At 55.6% G+C, this 27,680-nt stretch overlaps 1 protein-coding gene across 1 annotated transcript; it reads left to right on the top strand.

Annotated features, from left to right (window-relative positions):
* The first annotated feature begins 8,176 nt into the window (after positions 1-8,176).
* Positions 8,177-25,976, top strand: LOC128278671 (uncharacterized). Its single transcript, XM_053017406.1, has 8 exons — positions 8,177-8,309; positions 12,205-12,444; positions 18,425-19,279; positions 19,345-19,524; positions 19,588-20,057; positions 20,316-21,256; positions 25,417-25,686; positions 25,760-25,976. The coding sequence occupies exons 1-8, from the start codon at positions 8,177-8,179 to the stop codon at positions 25,974-25,976; spliced, it is 3,306 nt and encodes a 1,101-aa protein (XP_052873366.1).
* Positions 25,977-27,680: the final 1,704 nt, after the last annotated feature.

Here is a 27,680-nt window from a genome sequence, read left to right as displayed (position 1 = left end):
TTCTTCTCTTGATGCCGCCTCTGGCCGGGGCATCATTTGACATTGAGTTGGAGAATTGTTGGCACAACGACCACAAATCGTTCACAATCCGGAGGTGGTGCTGTATTACGCGCGCGCCTGCCCTCTGGCTGCACCTGTTCGGGCTAGTATGGGACTAGAACCCACCCAGAGCACGGGATGCCAAGTACGAGGTATACGAGGGATTATTCTGTACGGGAGCCAGCCAGTCTTCGAGATGTCGACTCAAGAGAATCGTCTGTACAAATCCGCAATCAGCCTCAACTTCTCAACTTGCTTGTGTCGAAAGACATTCTGGAATCACACCACAACAACAAGGAATGGTACCAAGAATTGGGCGGACCAGTAGGGAGTTGTCAAACACATTACGACACAGTATACTAGAAGCCGCCTATTCACGTTGACAGAAATACCATGACAGTTGCCCTAAATAAAAGGTTCTGAAGATATGCCGGGAGTGCAGACGAAGAGTTGTCAACGGACCACGACCAACCGTTCACGTCATCGGTCCCGCAAACAGGTTCCCATGAAGGTATCGGCTCCTCGCTAGCTTCCTCGGTCTCGGTTCAACTCGGATTCGGACTCCGCTAGTCCGAGACTTTGCTATTGAGGCGGAAAGTGAAAACACTAGAACACGACCAGTTTGAGTTGGACGATTGATTCTTCATTTCATACGTGTGAGGGATGCCATCGAGTTTGAAACACTGATCACTGGCTGGAGTCGGCTCGGCGTTGGTCTCTCCCCCAGCAAAGTTGACACATAGGCCATCAACTGGTGGGGCCAAGATCCGGCTACCCTGACAAACACAGTGAGCACTCAGCACAGCACATTACAAACGTGAGGACAGACACCAAAGAAGACCTTGCAAAGAAATCCCCGGCACCTGTTGAGGACCCCAAATTGGCAACTCGGAATCTCGGAAACTCGAGCGATGGTCTCAGATCCAGATGGTCCAGGTCCAGAAGTACAGCCCAGGCAGCCACCAGGCTACGGGGCGGCCGACCGCCGGCGGCTGGTGAAACTCCGCCAACGCTCAGGTCTACGTCGGCCACGCCGGCTGGATGGCCAAATATTGGCTTCAATCTCGTAACTTTAAATCTACCTGACCTTGTTTTGTGGGGCATTCAAATACGCCGGACACGGACCGTGCCCGTGTAACGTTCGCTTGAGTGCGCTGGTGTGTACGACCGGACCACGTCCGTTTGTCTGTGTTGAGGATCTGATCTATTTTGGCGCGTTCGGCCCGTTCGACTGGCTGTGAAAGTTGCGACGACGACGACGACGTCAAGTGGCTGAGCATTGCGTGAGGCAGAGATGAAAGCAGATCACGCCGCGCTACGCTGTGGCGAAACAAAACACCAATGACACGCTCCCGAAACCAATAGAAAACACACACACACACACACAGGCAGACAGCGAGAGCGATTTTTGGAGATTTGCGCAATTTCGTTTAGGCGCGCTCCTGCCCTCGGTCTATTAGCGGGCGGACGGGCGGTCTTGCGCAACGCCCACGCCCCTGCCGGGAGGTTTGGGGTGGTGGGCTTCGACATAGGTGCCTCCACCCCGCCCTGCACCTGCACACCCTAGCGCTGCGCCCAGAGTTTTAAGGGTTGTTTGTCTGTGGGTCGCGAGCGTTTCCGGCGCTCGGCGCGCGGTGCCACCGTTGTTGTTGGTCCTTTTTCGTTTCGCTTGCGACACCGCCACACTTCCTTTCTCGCGGGCCCCCCCCCCCCATTTGTTTAGCACCCCTCCAGACTCCCTCCGAACCGACTCCCTTTCGATGAGAGGAGTTGGCTCGCAAGCTCGCGAACTTAACGGAAGACGCACCGACGCGCGTTGCAACAGCGCCACCCAACACCACAATAGTAATTGCTCCCTCCCCCATCCCCCCTCGCCACAGGATGATGCGACACATACTGCCCCACCCACCCCCACACCGAACAGGGTTGATGGCGGAGTGATTGCGAAAAGATTGACCGGCGCGCATCATCTCGCGTCGCTCGGGCCGCTTACGAGATTGTTCCTCGCGTGCGTGTGGGTGGGTGGATGGGTGGGTGGCTGGGTGTGCGGGTGGGGTGGGGAGCCTTGCTTATTTTGCGTAAGAGCATGTGCGCGGCACTCCGCTCAGCATAACTTTCACCTTGAAGGCGCCCAAGAAGGCGGCACAGCAGCAGGTAGGCAGACAGCGGGGGAAGATGAGTGAGTTGCGGGTGGGCGGACGGGCGAGGGGTTGGTCAATAACTGACCGCACTCGCCCAATGACCGCACCTCCGCCACCCCGCACCTCCGCACCTTGAGGTGCACGTTGCATATTGCTTCACGTGTTTGTTGCTGTTGCTGTTGCCCGAAACCCAGTCACCCTCCCTCCCCCCGGGTTGCTCCGTGTTGCGCAGCCCGCCCCGTCTTGCCTTCCAGCAACTCCATTACCCCCCCGCCGGATGGGTAACGACCCCCGCTCCCGGTTGAACAAACACCGAAATGGGCCGGAAGTTAGCCGCAAACAGCCGCAAATTGATCTGTGCGCGACGACGACACCGAAAAATGGGTGGTAGTGGGCGGCAGAGAGGGAGGGGGCATGCGCGTCCGGGCTGGGATGGGAACTTTCCCCGCGGTTTCGCGGCACCGGCACTCCGCCGAAGCCCCCCAAAAGCCCAACTCAATTAGTCAGACCGCGGCGCCGACGACGACGACGACATCATTTAATAACTCCGCGTTCTCCGTGTCGCGGAGGAGGTCCATCATGATCCCCCTGTTCCCCGCCCGGCCCCAGCGACGCGGCGAGTAAAAGTGACAACCCCGCCCCACCCCACCCGCCCTGCCGCGTGCGTTCAGTTGAAAGTTTAAGCGAGGAAGACCCGAACCACCCGAATTCTCTTGGCGCCCTTCTCTTCTCGAACCCGCTGGGCGGCCCGGGCGGGTTAAACCATGGGTTTAACCTTCAACCCCCGCCCACCACCACTCCCCCTCCCCGCGCCCCCCCCCCCCCCCCTCACGGCTCGCTAATGATCAGTGGCGTGCGAAAAGCACCGGTGCCGGCGACATGGACGATGTCGGAACTCGCCGGTGTCGCTAGTGGTGGTGGCGAAAGATCGAAAGAGAAAGTGCTTTGTTTTCACGTCCCACTCCCCCCCCCCCCCACACCGCTCCCTTCCCGGGGAATTCCCGGGAAGGCCACGACGGTGCGACCCGAGTCATCTGAGTCATCTACTCGAGAAGCTCGGGGACTCGCAAGTTTCTAAACACTCTGGGCTGGGAAGAATTGCGGATTCTTCGACACCTCGGCCTGGACTTCTGAACAGGACGGACGGACCCTAAACCCTCCCCCCCCCCCCCCCCAAACAAGGGGTTTGGCGTTGGTCTGGACAGAGATGAGCATGTGCCCGGGAGTGTTCCGGTAGACTACACTTGTTGTAGCGTCCCGACTTCCTAAGCGTCACCAGTGCGTTGCGGGTCGCAACGAGCATGAATCATCGTATCCGTAAGATCCGGGCCGGTACTCCGGCTTGGACCGGAGTCACCCTCCTCCTTGTCCACGGTGGTGGGAACTCCCGGGTGGTGAAACACTTCATTCAAGCGCTCAAAGCGCCCACCATTCAAGAGATCAGTTCGGTTCGTTCGCCACTGACGCCGAGACTGACTCGATGACTAACGCTCACTACAACTTTCTCCGCCCGCCAAAGTGTGTCGCGTGGCGCGTGATGTCAAGATGGCTCTGGCCCGACCAGACCCTGACCCGTCTTGGACTTGGACGCAGCGCGCGCGCGCGCGCGACACCGATTACCGATCGCGCTGTGCCTCCCATCCCATCGCGGCCTATCTCATTAGCGCTCTCGATAGGAAACACGATGGCCACCTTCCGGAAAAGCGGGCAAAAAGGGGCACAATACACATCGGCACTATGACAGACAAACAGGGGAATGGGAATTTCGATGTTTAGCTTGTTTTCCGGATTCCGATAGACCGACAAAAGGTTTTTGCTTTCTAAGCTGGCAACACTGTCATTAGCGTCGGTGTCAAATTGAGCGTCCAAATACAGCAGCTGGTTTTTGTGAATGACTGCACAGTCGTGCACAGTGAGGTATTCGTTTTTACATTTTCGGGGTGTGGAATTAAATTGGCCTTCTGTGGGCAGAGAAGCTCCCTTTTGAAAACAAGAGTTTATCAAGTGTGGTACCAACAGTGTTCGAAGAGTTGGTGCTCCAATTCTTTCACCGTCGTCGGTTGACAGTCCAGGCTGACCATTTGTTGGAGCTAGTTGGAATAGCAAAACAGGGAATGAGTGGAAAACTTTTTGAGTGAACATTTCGTTGCGTCAGAAACTGGAGATGAGACTTGGCTTTATTTGGTTTGCTCTGGTCCACAAAGAACACTGTCGAGGGTTTCATGCGTCGTTTGCGTAATGCTCTACGTCCAAAAAAGACCAGTCCAAATTTGTGGAGAGACAATTCCTGGTTTTCTTATGATAAATCGCGCCATCTCGCCACTCTCGTAACGCTCGTGATCAATCAGCAACAAGTGACTTCTGGCTATTCGGACTCAACCTAAAGCCTGAAGCCTAAAGAAGAGATAAAGACCGAATCGAAGACGAAATTGAAGGCTAGTACGAGGAAGTCGACTTTTTCGGCACGTTTTGAAAACTGGAAAAAGAAAACGTTGCTACAGGGTCCACATTGCATCCCGGGAGGACTACTTTGAGGGCGTTGAAACTGGAAACTGGGAAGAATAAAGTTGGAGGAGTTGTTGAGTTACGAAGAAAGCTCTCGTTATTTTTTGGCCACCGTAGCATCAAGCTCAGTGCGGGTGCATTTTCGACGTGCGCTAGCGCGTGTGTGTCCTTAACCTCCCAGCCCCGCCCCCTCCCCCCGCTGGAAGGAATGGCTAATGGAGGCCTCCTTCGAGTTCGGGCGCACGTGTGAGGAATGAAGGTCAGCGCATTAATGGGCTCGCGTGGAGGCGATGGTTTTGTGCTGTGCTTCTTCACTTTATGCTAATCTTATCCTCATTTCGCGCGGAGTGTTTGTTTTTCTACTCGTTTCTGCTCATTCCGCAGTTCCGTCCCCCGTGCTTGGTTTTTTTCCTCCGATCAGGAATCCGTTCCACATTCCAGACAACAGACCACCACCATTCGGATTGTTCGGATAATAATATTCACTTTTCGACCACCCCGCGAGATGGTGGTGTGCGTAGAAAGGGAGTCCGAGGAGGCGAGGAGAGCGGTGTCTTTTAATGCGACATCCGCGAAGCACTCCCTCCCAGCACTGGGCACTGCGCTGGGCGGTGAAAGAATGTCACATGAGCTCATCGGGGTGCGGTTTCACCCGCACGCCAAATTTAACTCTCGGACGTGACGGGCCGCGTGATTGCCCGCGCAAATTCCGGCCAAGCGAACCCGGAAGTCGATACCCCCCCCCGGCCCCCCCCCCCCCCCCGAAAGTACTCTCGTCGCATCGTCTGGTTTGGTTGTGGATCAGGGTTTTGGTTGTGTTCGACCGGTTGACCCATTCAGTTCTTCAGCCATCGTTCGTTCTAGGGAACAGAAAACCAACCAGCTCTCGGGACCGCTCTTACCAGTTTCCGAACACCGGCCAAACCAGGCCAGGGGACCGGACTGGTGAGAGTGACCCAACCCCAGACCAACGTCGCGAGCCTGGCTGACGCACTGAAGCAGCCCATGCCAGGAGACCTCAGGGACCTCATCTCTGTCGAGGGTGATCCATCCAGGGTTTGGATTTTGCCGAAACGGCCGATTACTTGACGTTTAAAACGTCAAACTTCATTTTGGGAGTAATTGTAAACAATTAGTAGACAATTTTGACATTCACACGAAATGGGACGCACTATAAACTTATTTCCAAACTAGTTGGTAGTAGTCTTCAACTCAAAGTGTAGTGTAATTTGAAAAAACCCCATTTCATTTAAGCTCATATCGAGCGGATATTCAGCTCATATCACGTCGTGCAAGAGAACCCAATGCATCCTCCCCCTGATCTGATTCTCCAAAATTCTCCATCTTTCACTAGGCCAAGAATTCTTCTAAGGATGCTTTCTCTCGGAAACATTTAATCTGATTTCTTGAGGCCCAGAGTCAGAACACAATTCTCCGATCCATAGCACAAGACCGGGCGGATTACCGTCTTGTATAATTTTAATTCACCCTGTCCCTGTGCACTATCTTTGATTTGATTATGGGCGATATAGAGAAATATGTTCAGTTGGCTATTTGTGTTCTGCGACGTATCTCGTCTCGTCTGCGACATTACTATCTGCTGCCAAATTGGTACCAAGATATACGAAGTTTCCGAAGCATTCTCCAAATTGTATTCGGCAATTGTTTGGCAATTTTTTCTTTTGGGGGGCGCTGTCTACGCTCCGTTCAGTTGCGCAAAAATCTCTGTGGCCAACAGTTGTGACCGAGAGGCATGATATTGATATCGCCCACATATGCAACTATCTATGTTGATTTGGTGCAGAGTGTCCCCTTTGTCCCGAGTGGAACGAGTGATTCGCATGATTTCAGTCAGTCATCACTTCGCAACCGATTCTCGTCTTTTAAAATTAAATAAAGTTTTTTTTGATACACCCCAAGGGGCGAAGAAACATAAGTATATTTCCCGCCTTTTTTGGAGAATGCTTTTGACACAGAATGCTCGATCGGTTAACCGTGCCGTGCCATGTCCTATGAAAACTGTGAGTCAGGTGATGAGGCACGTTAATTGTGGGGGCGCCCATCGAGGACGAGGTGAACCGAGGACTTATAGACTTAGGTGTCCACCAGAGCCCAGACCTTAGGAGGAATGGTACGCGCATTCCGATGCGCGGTGAGAGCGCGCTCCCGCGCGATCGATCGTCGCTCACTCGCTCATCGCTTCACCTGCTCTCACGTCTTCTCGCTTCGAAGCCACGAAGAAAGTCGCGTCGTTTAACGCGCGCTCTCTGTGTTGGGCTATAACGGGGTAGTCCGTGGACCGCACAGACACGCACACACACACACACACACCGAGGCACACAGGCAGCGGAAAGAAAGCGCTCCGCGCACACGGAAGTGCGGCGAAAGCGCGCGCGCGCGCCGCCGCCGCCGGAGTGAGAGAGCCTTGTGGTAGAGGGAGAGGATCCTAGTTAACCTAGTAAGCAGCGAGCGGTGTGGCAGGTACGGCGCACGGTGCACGCCAGTCAGTACGCTAGTGACTGCCGCCCCAACAAGACGCGCTCGACGCTCGACCACTTCCCTTCGGAACACTTCCCCGGAGCGCAGCGTAGCAACAACAGCAGCAGGAGCAGCAGGTGGTGTAGAGCTGCGCAAGCCTCAGCAACAGCACACAGCAATCAGCTCCAGCTCCGGCTCCAGAAAACCAGTTCCACCAGAAGACAAGACCACAAGTGTGCCAACCGGTGCTGCGTCGCAGTCGCAGAGTCCAGTCAGGTCAGGATCTCACAGATCACCTCGCCATCGGTGGTGAAAGCTCCGTGTGCTCCCCGCGCGAGGAGGAGCCGAGAGAAAGTGCGGCCCGGCGCGGCACGTGCGCGTCGGAGTGTGTGCGTTTGTGTGCGTTGTGTGCGCCCCCTCGTGCGCACACCAGCGTGTGGTGTCCTGTGTGATTCCTGGCGCCCCTGACACTTCTTGCGTAGACTTCTCGCGGTCTTCGCTTCTTCAGTTTCGCTGAAGTCACAGAAGACTAGCCACACACACAGACTAGGTCACCCAGAGAGAGAGACCGAGACTACGGTGTGTGTGGGTGCCTGGTGTGCCCAGACGACGACGAACGGGGTAAAGTCCTGATCCAGCCACAGTCCTCAAACCAGCCTCTGCAGTGGGCGCGTCCAACGGGAGTGTCCCGCGGAGTGTGCAATACCGCTGCTGATAAGTGCGTTTGTGCGTGCCAGCGTGCGTGTGAGTGTGTGTGGGTGTTTATACATATATATGTGTGTGTGTGCGTGTATGTGTGTCTGTAACGTGGAAGTCGGTCGCCGGCGGTCGTGGTAGCCCAGCAAGCAAACAACCCTTCAGCAGCCTCATCGATCAACACACACATAAACTCATAGAGACCCCTGAAGAACTCCGTGGACTCGTCGTCCCGTTTGGCCCGTTGGACCCCAAGGAACCTCCGACCCTTAGCCCAGGATTTGACTAGAGCCCCCCGGCGACACACACCCGGCACGATGCTGTGCCCCGTGCCCCGGTGGTCCCGGGCCCCGATCCTGCAGGCACTGCTCCTTCTGGTCGGTCTGCTCGGTGGCGGCCTCCAGACCACCGCAACCAGCTCCCTCCAGGAGGCTCCGACCAGTACGGAAGGTGAGTGTACGTTGCGCAGTAGTACCGCTACACCAGTCAGTCAGTCAGCCAGCAACGGCTGGACCAACCCGGGTTGTCCACACACGCCCAGGAGCTAGGCCAAGGCCTTGACCCAAATACCAGAGACCCTCGACCCTCGGAGTACTTTCCGTTAGGTTCCGGTTCCAGATAGAACTTCTTCACTAGACATTCCCCAACAATTCTTCCCACTCGATTCGAGCGGGTCGGAGCTCGGGGAATCCACCTAGCTCCAGCTCCTGGAGGTAGGGGCCCATTGGACCTGGTGCCTGGTATCGTCCGTCCAAGGAGACCACTGCAACGGTTCGTCCCGTCCCGCTGAGCTCCCGCCCGGCCGGGTGCCCAAGAAACCGGTTAACCTGTTCCGCAGGTGACTACGCGGTGCGAAACTGGGCCAACCATACCTGGGCCGGAGAGACGGAGAGAGAGAGCGAGCGAGAGATGCGCCGGTACCGGGCCTCAGCGTACCGAATCGGGAGCAAACGGGAAATACAGCTAATGATAATGCTTTTTACGCTACACAACCTGAGCTCAACACGGACCTGGGCGCGCGCTACCCTGATCATCATCATCATCATCACGATCACGGATCTGATGGCTGATGGCTCTGGCGGCGGAGCAGGTCTTGGAGCTCGGGTGTCGGGGTGTCGGGGAGTGTCATTCATCAGCGCCTCGTGGCCTCGACTGCAGTTGCATCGAGTCTGGTGGTCTCTGGGGTTGGGTTTCTCTCGGTGGTTCTCCCAGGTTCTTCGCCAAGTCCAAGACAAAGCGCCTGGCTTCCAAGCCCCAACGAACATTCCAGCGCCCTGCCTTCGGTCAGGAAGACCCCCCCCCCCCACACCCTCCACGCACGCCGTTACCATGCAAAGTCGGGTGCTGCCCGACTGAGTTGGTTCCGACTGTCATCTCCTGTCCTGTCCTGGGATAGGAGTGACACCTTTCAAAATTCTCGCGCCGTTTTGACAGCGGACGGTGAACCCGGAAGTTTGTGAGCAACCCAGGAAGTCCAGGAAGCACACACACACAGAGTAAAGTTGTAACTCGGCCGGGCATCCTCGGCAGGACCAAACAACCTCTGGCAACCAGACACACACACACGCAATCGACGCTAAAAAGGAAGCGGGAACCTTGGATGTTTCTTTTTTTTTCTCATGTTCGTTTGCGGTTCTTGTGTTTCAGTTTTTTTTTGCTTTCTTTTCCCCGTTGCTCCGCTCCGCTCCGCTCCATCATCGTCATTACTTATGCTTATGCTGCGTAGCGTTATGCGCGGCGGCATATGGGAAGCGCGAGCATAGCGCGCGCCCGAGATCGGCGCTGCTCAAACGAACCGAAGGAGAATGGAACAAGAAATGAAGAAATGGAAGGCGTCCGGGGGAGGGGGGCTGAGTAATGTTGGAAAACACAACAAACCGTATCAAACTGGCTGTGTGTGTGTGTGTGTGTGTGTGTGTGTGCCTAGGGGACCGTTATGTTGTTGGCAGGTGTTGGGACTGAAGCGCAGCCAACCGAGCCGAGGCCAGCTGGTGCGTTGCGCATGCGATTGCGATGGGTTGTGTGGTCCCATGGTGGTGGGGGGGTTGGGAAAGGAGCAGGGTGGTTGAGGGAGATGCCCGACGGTGTTCCGGCTTCCTGGCACCCGGAAGCCGGCAAAAACCGCGCAAAACCGCAAAAGGACCCCACTCTCGGCGGTTTTTGTGGGCGATCCTGACGATCGCTTTCTGTATTTGTGTGTGTGTGTGTGTGTGTGTTCCAACACCAACCCCAACGACATCATAAGTCACCGTTCGAAAAGATTGGCCGCGAAGAGAGTGAAAGAGAGAGGGAGAGAGAGATTGAGAGAGCGCACAAGGAATCGAAGCATAAAGCGTGTTCGCGAAGCGTCTCTTCCACCCGTGAAAGAGCGATCCGGATAAAGGCGGAAAGGGGGAAGCGGGGGCACTAACTTATGCTGCTGTCTTGTCCCTCTCCGCGATTCATCCCTCCTCACCTCACCTCACTGCTGCTGCTGCTGTTGCGCTCATGCACTGCCGTTGTTGTTGTTGCGCTTTTATGCCAGTCATGCTCCGGCTCCTTGACCCCGGTTCCTCCTCCAACACAACGCCCGCCTCCTCCCGCAGACAATGCAAATTCCGACTCTCTCTCTCTCTCTCTCGCTGCGATCAGCCTTAACCGGTCGTCGTCGTCGTCGTCGTCAGAGTCTGTCACGCGACGCACCCTTTGGAACGAAACAACGCGCCGGATACGGGGCAGGGATGCGGCAGGCGACTGAGAGTGGTGGCGGAATGGTGCGCGGAATTTTACTTTCGCTTTCTCGCGTACCCCGCCGCCGCCACCACCAAGCAAACCTTCGCGGCCGCTACGGTGTGACTTTTGCCCCCGTTGTTCCTCCCAAACGGCACCGGAGATCGCACCAAGCCGCCGCCGACGCCGACGCCTAACCTTTGTTGCTCTATTTGTTTGTCTTTTCTCTGCCCCCCCCCCCCCGCTTCCTCTCTTTGCCCTTCTCTCTCTCTTCTTTCTGTCTCTTCGTTCTCTTCGTCCGGTGTTAGTGTTTTCTTTTCCATTAGGCTAGTGACTTTCGCTTCAACTTCAACAGCAGCGGCGGGCAGGCAAAGAAAGGAGGGTCAAAGGAGGGTGGGTCGAGAGGCGAAAGGGTGGAGGAAGGTTTGGAGGGAGGGTTCCCACACTTTCCCCCGCAGCACACACACGCACGCACACACTTCGTTTGACTTTCGCGTCTTGGTGGGCCAGGGGATGTCACCGCTCTTTGGAGGGGCGGATGGTGGCCCAGCCGGCAGCGTCATCCTTCGCCCAATGAATTCTCACCGTCGTGAGTTCGCAAACTGCGCGAATTCTCTCTCATTCTTCCTCATTTTCCCAATCTATCTCTTGTCAAGCGTTGAGAAAGAGAGATAGAGAGAGAATGCGTCATCAACACCACCACCAACTTCTCTACTGCCGCCACCCCCTTTGGGCCGGCGGCGAATATAGAAAGGTGTTTGGCAAACTCGACTCACCTCCCGTACTGAGACGATATTTCTCACGCCTGACCTCTAGATCTCACGCCGTCAACCGGACCGCGGACTACTCTCGTAGTAGACTGTGGAAGAAGCGGAAATCCTAGGTCAAACATTTGGGCAACATTTGGTAATTCGCGAATCGCAGGCTGCGCAGTCCATCGGCGATTGTTGTCACCCAAAAGTCCCAATGATCCCACGTGAGTGAGCGGGGATATTGCTCACCAGTGAGATCACCACAAAAAGTTGAGTAAACAAAAATGTCAAAAATGACTGCCAACAGAAGATATGCCCTGTGTGCTTCCTGTGAGTGCGAGCGAGTTATTTATTATTTCCCCGCGAGCCCCCTCCCCCACCCCCCACTTTCGCAAGCACAGGTGCAAGTGGCGAATCCAGCTCCTCCTCTCCGCTCCGCGTCCCCAACCAAACAGTCAGGGCGACAGTTGATGGGGCCGGAGCGGACCGGTCCGGTCCGGGCAGCGCACATCTCAGCAACTTGTTCAGCGTCTTCGAATTTAGGTCAGCGTGCCTTTCTTTCCTGGAAATTGCCGTTACTTTCTCCCTTTCTCTCTCTCGCGCTCGCTCTCTTTCTCTCTCTCACGCTCACGCACACACACAGGCGAGTTGATCGCTCACGACCACGGGATGTCGCGCGATGAGAAAGCCTTGGCGGATGCAGACCGGGGGTTCCGGGTCGATCCGGTTCCCGAAGAGTCTCCCGGGAAGTCCCTAACACTTGGGGAGACTGAATGGGGAAGACTTCCTGCGCGGGAAGAAAGTCTTCCGGATTCCGGATTCTTCGTCCTTCCGACCATTACCTAAACCGATTCCTTCTATTCTCTTTCTCTCTCTCCCGACAGCAGAGACAGACCCGACGGCGGCCAGTTTGGTGGCCGCGGTGGCCGGTGGACGCATCGACAGCGGCAAGGGCTGCCAGTTCCCGGGCGCCCCAGCCCACGGCAGCGCCGACGTTACCGACGAGCAGCTGCGCGACGGCACGGTCGCCACGTACTACTGCGAGCGGGGCTTCGAGCTGCTCGGGCCGTCGCGCCGCGTCTGCCACGACGGCCAGTGGATCCCGGAGGGTATCCCGTTCTGCGGTAAGTACTGCGGTACCTCCACAAACCAGTCATGGGGCCTTGTCCAGGTATGGTCCGGAGTCCGCCTGCGGTTACGAAGCGCCAAGTATCAAGAATTGTCCAAAATTCGTCTCTATTTGAAACCGATGTCTATTTGGACTGCTGCTGCGTAGCAATTCTTCACTAGGTCGGCTGCGGACCAACGTCCGTCCAGATGTGTCGTTTCTTTCGTACTTCCACGGCTCGAAAGCTTCCCGCTCGAAACGAACCTCACACTCAACTTGGGCTCCAAGCTCCAAGTTCCTGTTGAGTGAATCATCCTAGTGAGTTGAGTCATCCAACAGACAGATATCTGGTCGCCGTGTTTCGCCTGGAAAGCGTTCGGCAGGATGATGCCGACCGAATGCTAGCTAGCTATCCGGTTCTAGCAAGCGGGATCCTGTTGAGCCATCGTCCTTGAGGGTGAGGCTGCCAACTGCCAATACTTCGCACACACACACACACACGCAGGTGCGCTGGACGTAAACACGCGCACCCCAAAGTGAAAGAGAGAAGCCACTTTCTCTTTTCCGTTTGCGTCGGTTGAACTTTGGTGACTCCGCGGACTCCGAACCTATGGAATGCGGCTGGGCTGCCTGGGGACCGCGGGGGCGGGCGGGGTGGGACGGTGTATAATCTCTCACACTGTGACACAGGGCCCAAGGCGCGCGCCGGGGCAACGGGGTGGGCGAAAACGCACGAGCGAGCGCTCGATATAGATAGGGAAAGCGAGCTAGAAGCGCCAGGAGACTTGAGAGAGGTCGAGAGAGCGAAGAGCGAAGAAGCAGCGAAGCGGTGGGGATGTGGGAAGACGGAAAGAGTTAAGCGCACCGTCGCACCGTCTCTCCGTCTCTCTCTCGCGAAGTCGCGTCCAAGGCAGTAGGCAAAAGAGAAACGATGGAAAACGGACGGACGGACGGGCTGACCTGGCTGTGGCGGGTCGTGGCGTGGCGCGCGCGCGCGGTGGCACGCGACGCGGTGGTTGTGGCTCGCGGATGTGATTGTTTCACCCCCCCCCTCCCTCTCCAGGAGCCGCAGCTTTCTTTCGCTTTCACATCGTCGCTTGTTCGTGGTTCGCAAATCGAAAGACTTCAACGCCAAGCGCGCGGGCCACAGCGCCACACGGAGTGGTGGAGGTGCGGAGTCAGAGCAGCGAGTCATCACAGGGTCCGCACAGGGTCCGCACAGGGTCCGCACAGGGTCCGCACAGGCTCTGGTGGTCCTGGAGCACGCGAGTACCGCGAGTCGAGGCGTTGACGTTATAGAGGGTGAAATCTTGACCTACAAGACGTGCTTTGCTTCGTGAATGATTGCTGCCTTACCGGGAAACATTTGGGGGATTCCCGGTCCAGGGATTCGAACCCAGGCCAGCTGAGTGACATCGACGAGCGTTACCTTCTGCTACTATCAGCGAGGGGGGCCTTCCGAGTCAACACCGGACCAGAAAAGACCCAGAGGACACAACTCACTTGCAAGGTGTGTGGGTAAACAATGCATCCCTGGGGCCGAGTTGGGTGAAGTTCCATTTCAGTCCGTCAATTCATTCTTCGTTTACAAGCCATTTAGTATCGACGTCGTCACAGTATTTTTTACAGTGCAAAAAAATGAAGTATCGAGCAGCGATTAAATTGATCTACTTTTGTAAGGTTTAAAAGGCACAGAAAATGTATGAACGAATGTTGAAGATCTCATCACTTTGGGTGAGAGTTGGGTCTATCAACATGATGCTGAATTAAAACAGGAGACCAAAGAGTTGGTTGAACCTGATTCTTCAGCTCCGAAATGTCAGTTCGTGTCCAGCGGTCGACCATGAAAGGGACTTGGGATTCGAAAGGATTGGATTGTTTGTGGATTACTTGCAAACCACGTAAATTAATTCTGAATTCATTCTGATTGTTGGAGTATCCACCGTATTCGGCCAGATCCGGCCTCCTAGCGACATTCATCTGGCAGGTGTCATGCGTGGAAAGCGATTTTCATCAAACGATCGGGCTCTCTTGGCACCTTAACGCTAACATTCAACTGTTTGAAAGAGCACGATTTTCACACATTAGTCGAAGGTTACTAAGGGCGCTAACCACTGGAAAACTAGGTGAAGCTCGAGACGAAAATTAGTACGTCACGCGACCCACGGATGCTCCCTGCCGTTGTTGTTGTTTCCTGGTGCCACTATGAATGTGGTCTTGCTCTTGATTATTTGCCGCGACATCGGAAAGTTCTCGTCGCTAGAGGATCCTGCGCTGGACTCTCGGTACGGCAAGGCAACGGGAAGTGATTAGAGAGTTTACCGCATGTCAACCTTGCAGAGACCGCCACCAGAGTGTAGGTCATCCGGTCTAGGCAACCCCTACGTAGCAGTGCCCTCGAAGGATCTTGAAGGCACCGAAGCGGAGCAGTGTGTGCGAGAGAGAAACAAAATGCCTGTGTGTGCGCATGTGTGTGTTGAAGCCTCAATGTGTGACTACCGAGACGCGGCGGCCGGGCAGTTCCGTTTCGCTCTGCTCTGATTCGATGCAACCTGATGGCGGACCTAACAGGCCTTAACGGTAACACACCACCACCACGACCGGGCGGGACCTGGTCGAGAGCTGGCCGAAAAATTTCGGAACCCGAGGCGCGTAGACGTAAGGCTCGGTGAAAGTGGCTGCGCTCTCTGGTACTAATTAATCCGACCAAAAGGGAGTAACAAGAAGCGCGAAACGCGTAAGAAACTGCTGACTCTCCCCCCCCACCGATTGTACTGCCTCTCTCCCTCTCTCTCTATCTGTTCCTGGGTGGTAGGGTGTGTGGCACTGAGGATTCTTATCATATACTATTGGCTGGCTCCCAGTATGTTCTCCGCGCTAACGAAGCGCGAAACTGAGCGTAATATGCGAATATGCGAAAAGTGCCAAGGGGTGCCAACACCGGAAGAAACCCGAACAGAGGAGAAACAAAGACGGAAAAAAGACCGAACAGCACGGAGGCGGTGCCCGAATGTGTAAACAAAATCAATTGGTCAACAAAAATAGAGAAAAACGGGACCAGAAAGCAGCAAGCGGCAGCGAAAGGAACAAATGGCAGGTGAAAAGCAAAAAAGCAACACCCGAAAAGGGGCGCGCGCTGCCTGGAGAATGTGTAAAACAGTAGTGTTTTTCCTCCGTTTTTTTTGCTTTTCACCAACCACAACCCCACAACCGTTTGGTGTTTTTTTTTTTTCGGGAACATTACCGTTGGGCGTCCGAAGGGTAGTCGGCGCGCGGTGCTGCTTCGAGTTTAATTGTGTTCCGCATGTCCGTCCGTCCGTTGTTCCTCGTTTTCTTGCTTGCGTTTGTTGCTTTCTTTTGCCTTTTTCCATTGGTGGTTCCATTTGTTGCTGTACTTTTGCAGTGTTTTCGACATTGTTTTTTCGTCTCTTGCTCGGAAAGCGGTTGGTGGCTTTCTTATTGTATTTTGTATTTTACTATTTGTCTGTCTGCTACTATATGCCGGGTGCTCTGCTAATCTGGAAACAGGAAACAGTACCTAGTTGTATTATTTGAAGAAGCATGTTTCTTATGTTTTTTTGGATTGAGATAACACGATCTTTAAGTATAAAGGCAAGTTTATGTGATGCTCCAAAAAGAAATGGAACCATAATACGGGCGCCCATTGCTAGTTGGGCCAAAAGCTGATGCTCATCTGTCCGAGGCCGAGCTGTCAATGGAATTAAAATTAACTCATCTGGGCTCTCCCGCAAATGGACTAAATGAGACTCATGTCATGCCCTACCCAACGGGGCCGGGCTAGATGCATGCCCTGACCCTCAGAGTCGCACCAGAGCAGGAATTATAGAAATTCTTCATAACCCCGCAGCAGCTATCCTGTTTGCTTTGGACGATAGAGATTGGTTTGAGCTTGCTTTTAGAGCATCAATCGTATGCGTTTAGCTGGCCTACATCTGGAGGCTTCAAGAGGCCATAGGAAGGACCTTAAATCCCACACACATCATGTAGCCGCGAAGTACAGGATACTGTTGGTACGCGGAGACTTCTCTAGTGTGTCTGTCCGAATGCTCATCCCCAATGGAACGAGCGGGAGCTCTAGTAGTTCGACCTGTGAAACAACACCCCAAACAGCGCAGCAGACCTCTCTCATAGACGTAATGATGACGCACACGATCTCGGTACGGACTGCGCCATTACCACACGCCGCGCCAGTTTAAAGATCAGCACTCTCTGTTTGGCCGTTTGAGGTGAGGTGGCTGTAGTTGAGGGTAATCAAATAACACACACACATTCCGCTTCGGCCACGGGAATGGGAAAACGGGAACACGCAGCCGCTTCGCACCTGCACACCGAGAGCCGCGAGAGAGATGATTGGTGTTTCGAAATTGTTTCATATGCCGACAGCCCGCGGCCGCTCCGGGCTCCGAAAGCAGATGATCGCGCGCTCCTCCTCCTCCGATTGGGGCCGATCGCTCTGTGGCTCAATCTGTTAATGTAATCATTTGTGTGCGGGATCGCGAGCGGGCGGGGGGGGTAGATTATGATCCACCTCACCCACCGGGGAAGGCCGGAGAAGGTGGCGGAGACGTTAACGACTGGTCGAACGAAGCAGTCCAAAAAGGAATTCCGCTGGCTGGGCTGGGCGAGAATTGGAGAGCCTCGGCCATTCCTCAATTGTTATGCTTTTATTTTGGTTATATTCCCCCCCCCCCCTCCCCCAGGGGTGGCTAGCTGTTTGTGTGTGTGTGTGTGTCTCACAAGACAGGAGCGTTTTTTTAATTAAAGCTTGATCCCGAAACCATCCCGTTACCACAGCCGGGGGGGGGGGGGGGACCGAAGCTACTGCTTCGGTGCGTCTCTTCTCCTAATTTCTCGCACAACAGTTGCTATGTCCCTCCCCCAGCCGCCCCATCCGTGCCAGGTTCCGTATGGTGTCGTATGCCGGTTTGCTCGCCTCTCTCTCTGTCTCCCGGCGGCGGACTAACGGGGCGTGCCATTTTCTCGCGTGTCGTTTAACGATTCCCGATTCAGGCGAATCTCCTCCAGGGCACCGCACCAACCCCTTTTTTCCAGCGCTTTCTAGTCGAATGGACGGAGAAGGCGGCGGGACGGCGGGTTTCAGCAGCCTCATAACCACCTGTTTCGCTTCATACAACACACAAACACAAGATAAGAACAGAGCGCAGCAGTCGGACGTTTCAACTCCTTCCTATGTCTGATTATGACACAGCGAACCGTCTCGGAATTTCTCGTTCCGCCTCGGACTGTAGTAAGTTGCTCCCAGAGGAACACCTCGGAACATACGGTCGATCGGAAGCTAAGGTAGCTTTAGCAAATGAGAGAACTTAATGGCGGAAAAAGTGAAAAGATCGGTCGAGTAGAGAAGTCGTGTAAAGGAACCGCGTGGCAAGGGAGAACATTTATTTGCTTGGTATTATATTGCACCGGAGTCCTTTTGATTAGCATATTTCTAGGGGGGGGGCCTCACGGAGCCACTGTTCGGCCATTCAGAACGATTTTGGGGATTTTTACAACTCTCTACGTTTGAAGCAAGCAAACCAACGTTTTATTGTTGTTTCTGAACCGAATCCGGAGTCCCACCGGAGGATTTTTTCTCACCAAGAGGCAGTTGTAAAGTTAGAACACGAACTGGCGTTTGATCCATTGTTTTGGAAACAGCAATAGTAGTAGTCACTTTTAGCAGAAAAAATCCCACAAACTTATACGCGGAATATTATGAAATGTTAACAACTTTCTTTTCACTTCGCGAAAATGCAATAAGACTAGCGCCATCTATGTGTCAGGAGCGGAACTTTTTAGGCCGCTTGTGTCAAAGTTGACTTGCAAACAATTGCGAAGCACCTGTTGACGGGAAGCGATTTGTGTTTTTCGCGCTAATTTCTTCAGAGGACGCTTTGGAGCCTGCTCCATCAGCCCATATACTGCTCCATACCTCGACAAAAACACCCCCCGCTAAATCTCCCTTTTCACCGCAGTGCTGAACGTGGCCGCGGGCAAGGCGCCGATGCAAATTTCGACCGAAGCGTCCGGCATCCCGCAGAAAGCGATCGACGGATCAACGTCGGCGTTCTTCTCGCCCGACAGCTGCTCGCTGACCAAACCGGAGCGCGTACCGTGGTGGTACGTGAACCTGCTCGAACCGTACATGGTGCAGCTGGTGCGGCTCGACTTCGGCAAGTCGTGCTGCGGCAACGGCAAGCCGGCGACGATCGTGGTGCGCGTCGGTAACAACCGGCCGGATCTGGGCACGAACCCGATCTGCAACCGATTCACCGGCACGCTCGAGGAAGGCCAGCCCCTGTTCCTGCCGTGCAACCCACCGATGCCGGGCGCGTTCGTGTCCGTCCACCTGGAGACGGCCGGCCCGGCCCAGCTGTCAATCTGCGAGGCGTTCGTCTACACCGACCAGGCCCTTCCGATCGAGCGGTGCCCCGCGTTCCGGGACCAACCGCCCGGTGCGTCGGCCTCGTACAATGGCAAGTGCTACATCTTCTACAACCGCCAACCGGTGGCGCTCCGGGATGCGCTCGCCTTCTGCCGGGCACGCGGTGGTACGCTGATCAACGAAAGTAACCCCGCGCTGCAGGGCTTCATCAGCTGGGAGCTGTGGCGACGGCACCGTAGCGACACCTCGTCCCAGTACTGGATGGGGGCGGTACGCGACGCACAGGACCGCAACACCTGGAAGTGGATCGGTGGCGATGAGGTGTCGGTTTCCTTCTGGAACCTGCCCGGCGGCGACGAGGACTGTGCCCGGTACGATGGTTCGAAGGGGTGGCTTTGGAGCGACACCAACTGCAACACGCAGCTCAACTTCATCTGCCAGCACCGTAAGAACCTCTGTGGCCACGTACCCCCTGTCCGTGTCTCACCCGTTTCTTCCCTCGTCTTTCAGAGCCAAAGGCATGCGGGCGGCCGGAGCAGCCACCCAACTCGACGATGGTGGCACCGAAGGGCTTCGACGTGGGTGCGACGGTCGAGTACAGCTGCGACGAGGGTCACCTGCTGGTGGGGCCCCCGCAGCGGACCTGCCTGGAGACGGGCTTCTACAACGAGTTCCCGCCGGTCTGCAAATGTACGTATCAGGCGCCCACTCCCTTGCCACACCTTTTCACCTAACCTTTCCCCTTTCACGCAGACATTGAGTGCGGACTGCCGGCTTCGATCCCGCACGGATCGTACGACCTGCTAAACGGAACGGTCGGCTACCTCAGCACGGTCCAGTACCGGTGCGGCGAGGGCTACGAGATGGTGGGCCGGGCGGTGCTGACGTGCGACATCGACGAGCGCTGGAACGGGCCGCCACCGCGCTGCGAGCTCATCGAGTGCGATCCGCTGCCGACGCTGTTCGCGAACGGTGCCATCGTCGCCCCCAACCAAACGGTGTACGGGGCGATGGCGGAGGTGCGCTGTGCCCGTGGCTACGTTCCGGAAGGTGGCGCGCCACAGATCCACTGCACCGCCACCGGCCAGTGGAACGCCTCGCTGCCTAGCTGCGTGCCCCAGCCGGCGGCGCCACCTAGCGAACCCAGCGGTGACGGAACACGGGCGCCGGGACCCGCTCGACGGCCCCTACCACCGGGTGGCCAGCGCCGGCCAGCAGGGCCGGTGCGTTACACGACCCCGCAGCAGACCATCGGCAGCAGCAGCACCACCATTGCGCCGCCGCCGCCGCCACCGAGCACCGCGCCAACGAGTCCTGCGACCGCGACCACGACGTCAGTCAGTGGCAGCGGCAGCAGCAGCACCATCAGCAGGACGGGCACCATCACCACCACCACCACCACCGAGTCACCGATGTTTAGCATCGAAATCGATGACGGTACGAGGGACGGGGACGAGCTCTCACACAGCCCACACTACCAGCCGACGGCTGGTAGTGGGCTGGTGTTGGGCGCCGGGAATCGCTACGACTTCCCGCACCACCACCACCAACACGACGATATCAACGACGACCCGGACGACGACGCGGACGGGGATGACGATGACCGCTCCGACGACGCAGACGACTCCGCAGACGACTCCGCAGACGACCTCCGACACCGACCACCGACCTTTGACGATGACTTTGACAGCCTCGAGGGCTTCTTCGTCGCCACTAACGAAGACTACTCTCTTCCCCCTCCAGAAGTGCGCCCGGGGTCGGTGCGCGAGGACGCCGGCCACCCGCCACCGCCGCCACCCTACCGGCCGGTCGTGGTCGTGCTACCGAACGGGGGCGGCACCGGCGTCAGCCCGCCCAAGCCGTCCTACTACGAACCGCACCCGGCCGCCGGGCCCGGTACGACCGGGCGGCCAGGGCCCGCGGTCCAGACCCACCGGCCGTCGCTCACACGCCGCCCGTCGGCGACCCCTTCACCGGCGGCACCACCGGCGCTACCGTCGACGACGCCGGCGGCCACCGCGGTGACGACGGCCCGAGGCCGTCAACCGGGACCGAACCAGCACGACATCCTGGCGCAGCACCCGCAGGACAACGAGATCGCCGGCAGCGTCAACATCCGGCAGGATCAGTCGCCCAAGGTCAACATACCGTTCGCCGTCGACAACCGGGACAGCAGCGGAGGCGGCACCGCCGCCACCGCCGATGGCCACGGCAACGGTGGCCTCGTGACGGGCCTAGGAGCAGGCGCGGGCGCTGGCACCGGGGGTGCCGGTGGTGTGCCCGGCGCCGGTGGGCCGTCCGGCGAGCGGAAGGAGTCGAAGAACGCCAAGCTGAACCTTGGCGCCATCGTGGCGTTGGGGGCGTTCGGCGGGTTTGTCTTTCTGGCCGCCGTCATCACCACGATCGTGATCGTCGTCCGAAGGTGATTGTTTACTCGCTCGCTCGCGGGGAGGGGTAGGGGGCTGCTGCAGCACTCCTGCAGCTGGCCCCACATTCTCAGCCTCCAGGATCCTCCGCTCTTGTTTCTCGCTCGCTCCCGCGGAGGCCTGTCTACCCTGCCTGTGCTACCTAGCTCTAGCTACCTACCACTGCCCCCGTCACTCACTCACTCACTTTCCGATCCGTCACTATCCTCTGTCTTAGACACCACACACACAAACACACACACTCAGCCACAATAATAGCTTAGTCACAAGGATGCTCTACCAATAGCAATAGAGGTGTACCCCGTACCCCAACTAGTTTCTACCGCTAGTAGACTACCGCTTATCTCTTATCGCGCCTCTTTTTGCGACTCGACTCTGCTTCGCTTCGTGGACGTTGGCCACTAGAACGGGGGGGGGAGCGGTGGGGACCACTAATGGCATGCGGATGCGGAACTCTGGAAGTAACTGCTGGGGGCGCTACTAACCATCACCACTACCACCACCACCACCGCCACTACCACCACCACCACTCTATATCCATATCGTATGTCAGTGTAAACTGTCAACAGGCGGCTGATAGATGCCAGGTGGCAACCAGACAAGCCCACCGGCAGCCGCGCAAATTCATAAATGGTTTTTCTTCTCTTTTCTTTCCCACCCCCCCATTTCCCCGATTTCTCTTTCTCTCTCTCTCTCTCTCTCTCTCTGTCTCTCTCTCTGTCTCTCTCTCTGCCTCTGTCTATGTTCTGTTGTAATCCCCGTTGAACTCCGTGGAACCGCTAACACATAACACGACACACACGGCCCGAACAGAATGAACACCATCTACACGACGGCGAGGGCACACAAGAAGAACACCTTCTCTTACTCTTAGAGGCCCTCTCGGGCCCGACCACCGCCGTCAGCGCTGCCGCTTCCGAATGTCGGGTGTGGGGGTTCCAGACCAACCGCTTGGAGTCAGAGAGAGTTTCCTGTTTTTGGCGCCGTGGCGGGACCTCGTTTTCTTGCTTCGTTCTTCTTCATTTGCTACTACTACTCCCTACCAATATGCTACCGCTGATGCGGCACCCTTTTCCAGTCGTGGGATACATCTCCATGACACAGCGCCGACTCAGAGCCGACCAGAACCGAGAAGAGCAGCCCTGGAGCTAAGCAAGCCCAAGGACCCCCACGAAGGCAAAGTTTGCGCATTTGCCGAACGTGACAGACAGAGCAAGGAATAGAGCGAGAGAAAGAGAGGGAGAAAGAGAGAGAGAGAGAGTGAGCGGGAGAGAGAAGGAGAACAGCAGATATTGTGGTAATGTGTGGAGATAATGTGTTTCGATGTGACAGACGTCAGTTCGATCCGACTGTGACAGATGTCAGTTGCAAAACATTTAACTTTCTTGCGTGTACGAGGGTAGGTGTGTGTGTGTGTGTGTGTGTCGTGACCAGTCTCGATAATGCTCAACAGAGGCAACCTTTCCTAACCCTTGGTCGTCACTAAAGAGTCCCAAACCGGTCGAGAATCCGGCACGAACCCCCGGAAGTCGAGGGCCCCCGGTGGTATGGTGGTTCTGGTTGTGAGTTGCTCACTTCCCCTCTCCTCGCCTGCCAATCCCGATCTCCCATTCTTTCCCGACATTCCGTCCCACCCCCCAGTCTAATAGCGTAGCGTGTGTAGCTCTCGATGGCGAGAGCTGTCACCGGTCAACAGCCGACAACAACCGCAGCAGCAGCACGTCAGCGTCAGCAGCACCGTCGATAAGGCAGGAATTGCGCACCACATCCTCCGGGGAACACCAAAGCAAAGAGCAGCCTCATAGTCACAGTAGTAGTAGCGTCAGTAGTACGATCTCGACCCTGACCCGGGACGGATGGGCTGGTGGGGGCGAGGAGGGGGAGGGTAGAAGCCATAACCAGGAGGCCCCCGGTAGCTCAACTCGGCGGCGCATCACACATCGCGCAAGTAATGGACGCCGGAACCGGAGCGCGTCCTCAGCAGACTCCACAGAGTGCGTCTCGGCGCTCTCGGCCCGCCCCCCCCCCCTGGCTGGGGCAGCATTTAATGTACCGCGTAATCCGCGTAACATCTACCTCACATCCTGCCTGCTACTAAAACACAACCACTCAACAAACCACTGGCAGCCCGCCATCACGAGCAGACACAACACACCGGTGCCACCGAGGTCATCATCATCAGGACGCATAGGACCCCCCTCCCGCCCGCCCCCCATCCAATCAGTAGCTCACGTGCGCGGAACACGCAGAGCGGGCCGATCGCCACGCCGAACCATCGCCACAACCGATGCGCGCGTGTGCGTGTGTGCCACCAAACCAAATTAGTACTAATAAACGCTACTACTACTACTACTACTACTACCACCACTACTACTACTACCACCACTACTACCCACCATCATCCAACAACAAGAAAAACAAAACCAACGAAACCAATAACCAGAACAGCCAAGACAACAGCCAAATGCAATCAAAAAACCGTAGCCCAAAGTCAAACGTAAGCGCTCATTTTATTGTTTGCCATTGTTGTTGGTGTTCAAAACCCGTCTCTTCTCTCTCTCTGTCTCTCTTTCTTTCTTTCTCTATCTCCCTCTCTCTCTCTGTCACGCTTTTTTATATCGAAACCCTTGTTTATTTGTTTGTTTTCTGTTTTGTGTCTACCGAATTATCTTGTTTCATGTTTCTATTTTCCACCTTTACCTTTGTTTCTCTCTGTTACTGTCTTCGTCCTTTTTTTTGTTTTTTTTATGTTATGTGCTAACATCAACCGCTCACCGTTCGGCTCTATCCAGTAAATTCTTCTTTTTTTTCTTTTTTTTTCTTCTTCTTCCATCCTGTTCCACCACCATCACTGGCTATCACTTCATGATCAGTCACAGTCACCATCACCACGACCACCACCATCACTTATCACACCTTAACCAACCAACCAAGCCAAACCAAATAACCAACAGCATGGCCATCACCACCGCCACCACCACCAACACCACCGCCACTATTGGCTTCCACAACCATAATTCCAATCCTTTGGCGACGTTCGGACGTTGAGTTATGTTCTCCTTAACTCTCTCGCGCGCTCTCTCGCTCTTTCTCTGTATCTCGGTCTCTTTCTCATTCGCTCCTTTGCAACCAACCGAATGATCTGGTCCGGATTTGAGGGGGGTTTCTTCGCCATAGAGGTTCGCCATAATATGGGGGTTCAGAGGACCACCGGACTGATTCGCTGCCGCACTCTTCTCCCCTCGACGGTGATCCGTTGGACTATTGTATAGGCCCACTGCACTCTCTCTCTGTCCCACTCTGTCTCTCCCTCTCTCCATCTCTTTCTCGCACACTCGCGCATCCCCCAGATCTTACTGCAAATCTCAAGAGTGTGGTGTGTAGCACAGGATGGAGGCAAGAAGCTCGCTTAATCGCTTTACTGTCCCAGGGTGGGTCCATCTAGTATTTGGATTCCGAAGATCCGAAGAGATCGAAAAATATCAATTGCCGACTGTCGCTGTCGAAGAACCAAAATCAGGCAACGTTCGCCGGTTACGACGGCTCTCCTTCATTTCCGAAGCAAAAACGGGGCCGATGATGGGCCGCCAGACCAAAAGCCCCGCACCAAACCAATGTCACTCGTTGTGGCGGGTGCATTGGCTTCTCTTGCACGACATGTGTGGGAATTTTCCTGAGGTAGAACTTCTGAAAAATTCGTACAGTTTGAGCTGAAGACTCAGCACCACTTTGGAACTAAGCTGTTAATGTTTCCCCAATTGCTGCGCGTCCCATTTCGTAAACGTCAAAGTTTTAACTAGTAAATGTTTTTGCAATTTCCAGAATGAAGTTTTAAGTTTTCTGGGCTTGACTTTTGGTAGTTCGGTTCGGTTGAAAGTTGAAATTCGGTACTTTAAAATCCAAACACTTGATGGATCACCCTCGCCATTCTGATCAGGGTGCCCTATCTCTCTCGAATCTCGGATCTCGAAACGGTTAGCGGTTGACGAGGCATGGGACAGCACTAGACCAGCAGTGTAGTCACTCCGCTGTCACTTGTTGTCGTAAACCTCATTTAGCCCCCCCGCAAAGCCAAAGCCAAAGCCGGCGGAAGTAGCGGAGTAGCCCTGCCCTAAACCGGCCGTCTCTCTGTTTTTTTGGTCTCCCGCCCTACCAGGAACCGGACCACCAACCAGCACTACCGTCACCGGGCATCGCCCGACTGCAACACCGTGGCGTCGTTCTCCAGCTCCAGCTCGGAGTCGCGGAACGGGCTCAACCGGTACTACCGGCAGGCCTGGGAGAACCTGCACGAGTCGGCCTCGAAGAGCCACCACAGCAGCAGCGGCCACTCGGGGTTAAAGCGCAAGGAGACGATGGACCCGCCAGTCAATCGGTCGCGGTCACGCGAGAACCTCGAAGCCAGCCGTACTCGCGACCTCGAAAGGTGAGTCTCTCGCGTCGCAGCTCGTCGTTGGGCGGCAACGTTTGCTCACGCACCGCTCCCGTGTGTCTAGCAGGTCGCGGGAAAACCTGTCGGCGCGCAGCCGGGACTACGGGCGCGACAGCATGGCGCTGCGCGACGGCTCGGAGATGGTCGTGTCGGATGTGTGCGTGAAGGGCGAGAAGAAGCGGCACCATCATCATCACCACAAGAGCAACCACCAGCGTGGCGACTTCCGGGAGCCCAACATCATGGGCAGTGGCAACGGGCGGCGCGAGCACCGTCACTATTGACACCGTAAAGTGATCATTACCGTACGGCTCGGCGACACCGCCTCCGTCGTCGCCGCCGCCGCCGCCGCCACCGCCACCGCCGCCGGTGCCAGTCGACCCAGGGGACCCAGGGAAATGAAATGGCCGGGACCCGGAAACCATCACCGTATCCTACCGCGTCCTATTCGATAACCGTTTTCGTTGGTTCTGTAGTTTGTTATGTTTGTAGCTGTGCACTCACCACCTCCACCCATTCACGTCCATTCCCTCCTTCTCGTGAACTCCCCTGCGTTCCCCGTTTTTTTTGTTTGCTTACCGCGACCGCACAACAGTACACAACCTTGATCTTGATCGCGTCTAGCCAGCCCAGACCACGGGTTGCCGGTGGTCGTCGGTCGCCGCGAAGCGCTGGAGCACTGATTGCGTTTGGCTGGTCTGCTGGAGCTGACTAGAGACGGTTGACAAACGGTTCTGTTTTGCTGTTGGTAGTTCCCATGCGAGTGTGTGCCCAGAGCTAATCGAGATCCGCTCCGCCTATCACCGCTATCACAGACTCCGATTCCGGGCCGTAAGCCTGAAACAGGCCTGATTAGACAGTTTGACACTCCGATACTTCGCCAACACGTCGAGAGTTGACAGACGACCAAGTAGCAATCGCGTGGCGCGGATGGTGGACGACTCCAGGACGACTCTCTCGAAAAGAGAGTGCCACCATCAGGTGGCGGAGATCGACCAAACGCGCTGTAGATAGATTAATTTTGGCGGCATTTACAGCAGCCTCTGCTCCCTTGTTCCTTCGCGAGTTCCAAGCGTTTTTTTTAACTAACTTTCGGGGATTTGGATTTCCCGGAAGCCACACAGCACGGTCGTAGCAGTGGAAAGGTAGCGTCTCCCGATCACTAGCGGTTGCTCACGCGATTCCAATGCTGCTGGTCTGGATCCAGATCATCCAGTAAGATCGTCAGACAGGAAAAAAAACCAACACACCTAAACACACACAGGCTTACCTCATACATACACACACACGGACACGGACCGGCGGACACAGAGTAGGATATGTGGCAACCCAACCCAGCAATCGAAGCAAAGTTCGCGCAGCAGCGTGGCGGCGCGCGGGGTGTAGGCGAATGCAATTAAGTGGCAATATGATGTTCTAGTTTACCTAATTTTAACGTTGTAGTGTTGTTGTCGTTGTTGTTGTTGTGCATGTTGTTGTTGCTGTTGTTGCTGTTGTTAGGTGTTTTCGCGCGATGTTTAGATTTGCTGGCGCCCCCGCCGCAGATCGTGGCACCCGTTCCCAGTTTCGTTCCGGGCCCCAACGTTCATCCAACGGAGGAGCACCGTGCGAGCATTAGAAAAACGTGGTAGGATCAGCACAGCACGCAACACATATTCTTATTACGATTAATACTACTATTATTATTATTATTACTATTATTATTATTGTTATTATTATTATTGCTACGACTACTAACAATTACTGTCCCCAGCACCATTACTGAAGCGGAATTGGAGCATATTTGTTAGTAAGGCTTAGACGATAGGCTTCACGAGAGAGAGAGAGAGAGAAGATCACGAAAAATTTAACCAGTGGGCGTTAGGGACTGTTAATGGAGCAGGGATTTATAAATAACTACTATATATAAATATATATATGGGAGTAGGCAAAGATAGTGGAATTTTTGCGTCCAGTCAGTGAGCGCAGTGAAAGGGTTGCGCAGGAAG

The sequence above is a fragment of the Anopheles cruzii genome, chromosome X (assembly GCF_943734635.1).
Source record: "Anopheles cruzii chromosome X, idAnoCruzAS_RS32_06, whole genome shotgun sequence".
NCBI lineage: Eukaryota > Metazoa > Arthropoda > Insecta > Diptera > Culicidae > Anopheles > Anopheles cruzii.
This window is presented reverse-complemented; position numbering and strand designations above follow the sequence as displayed.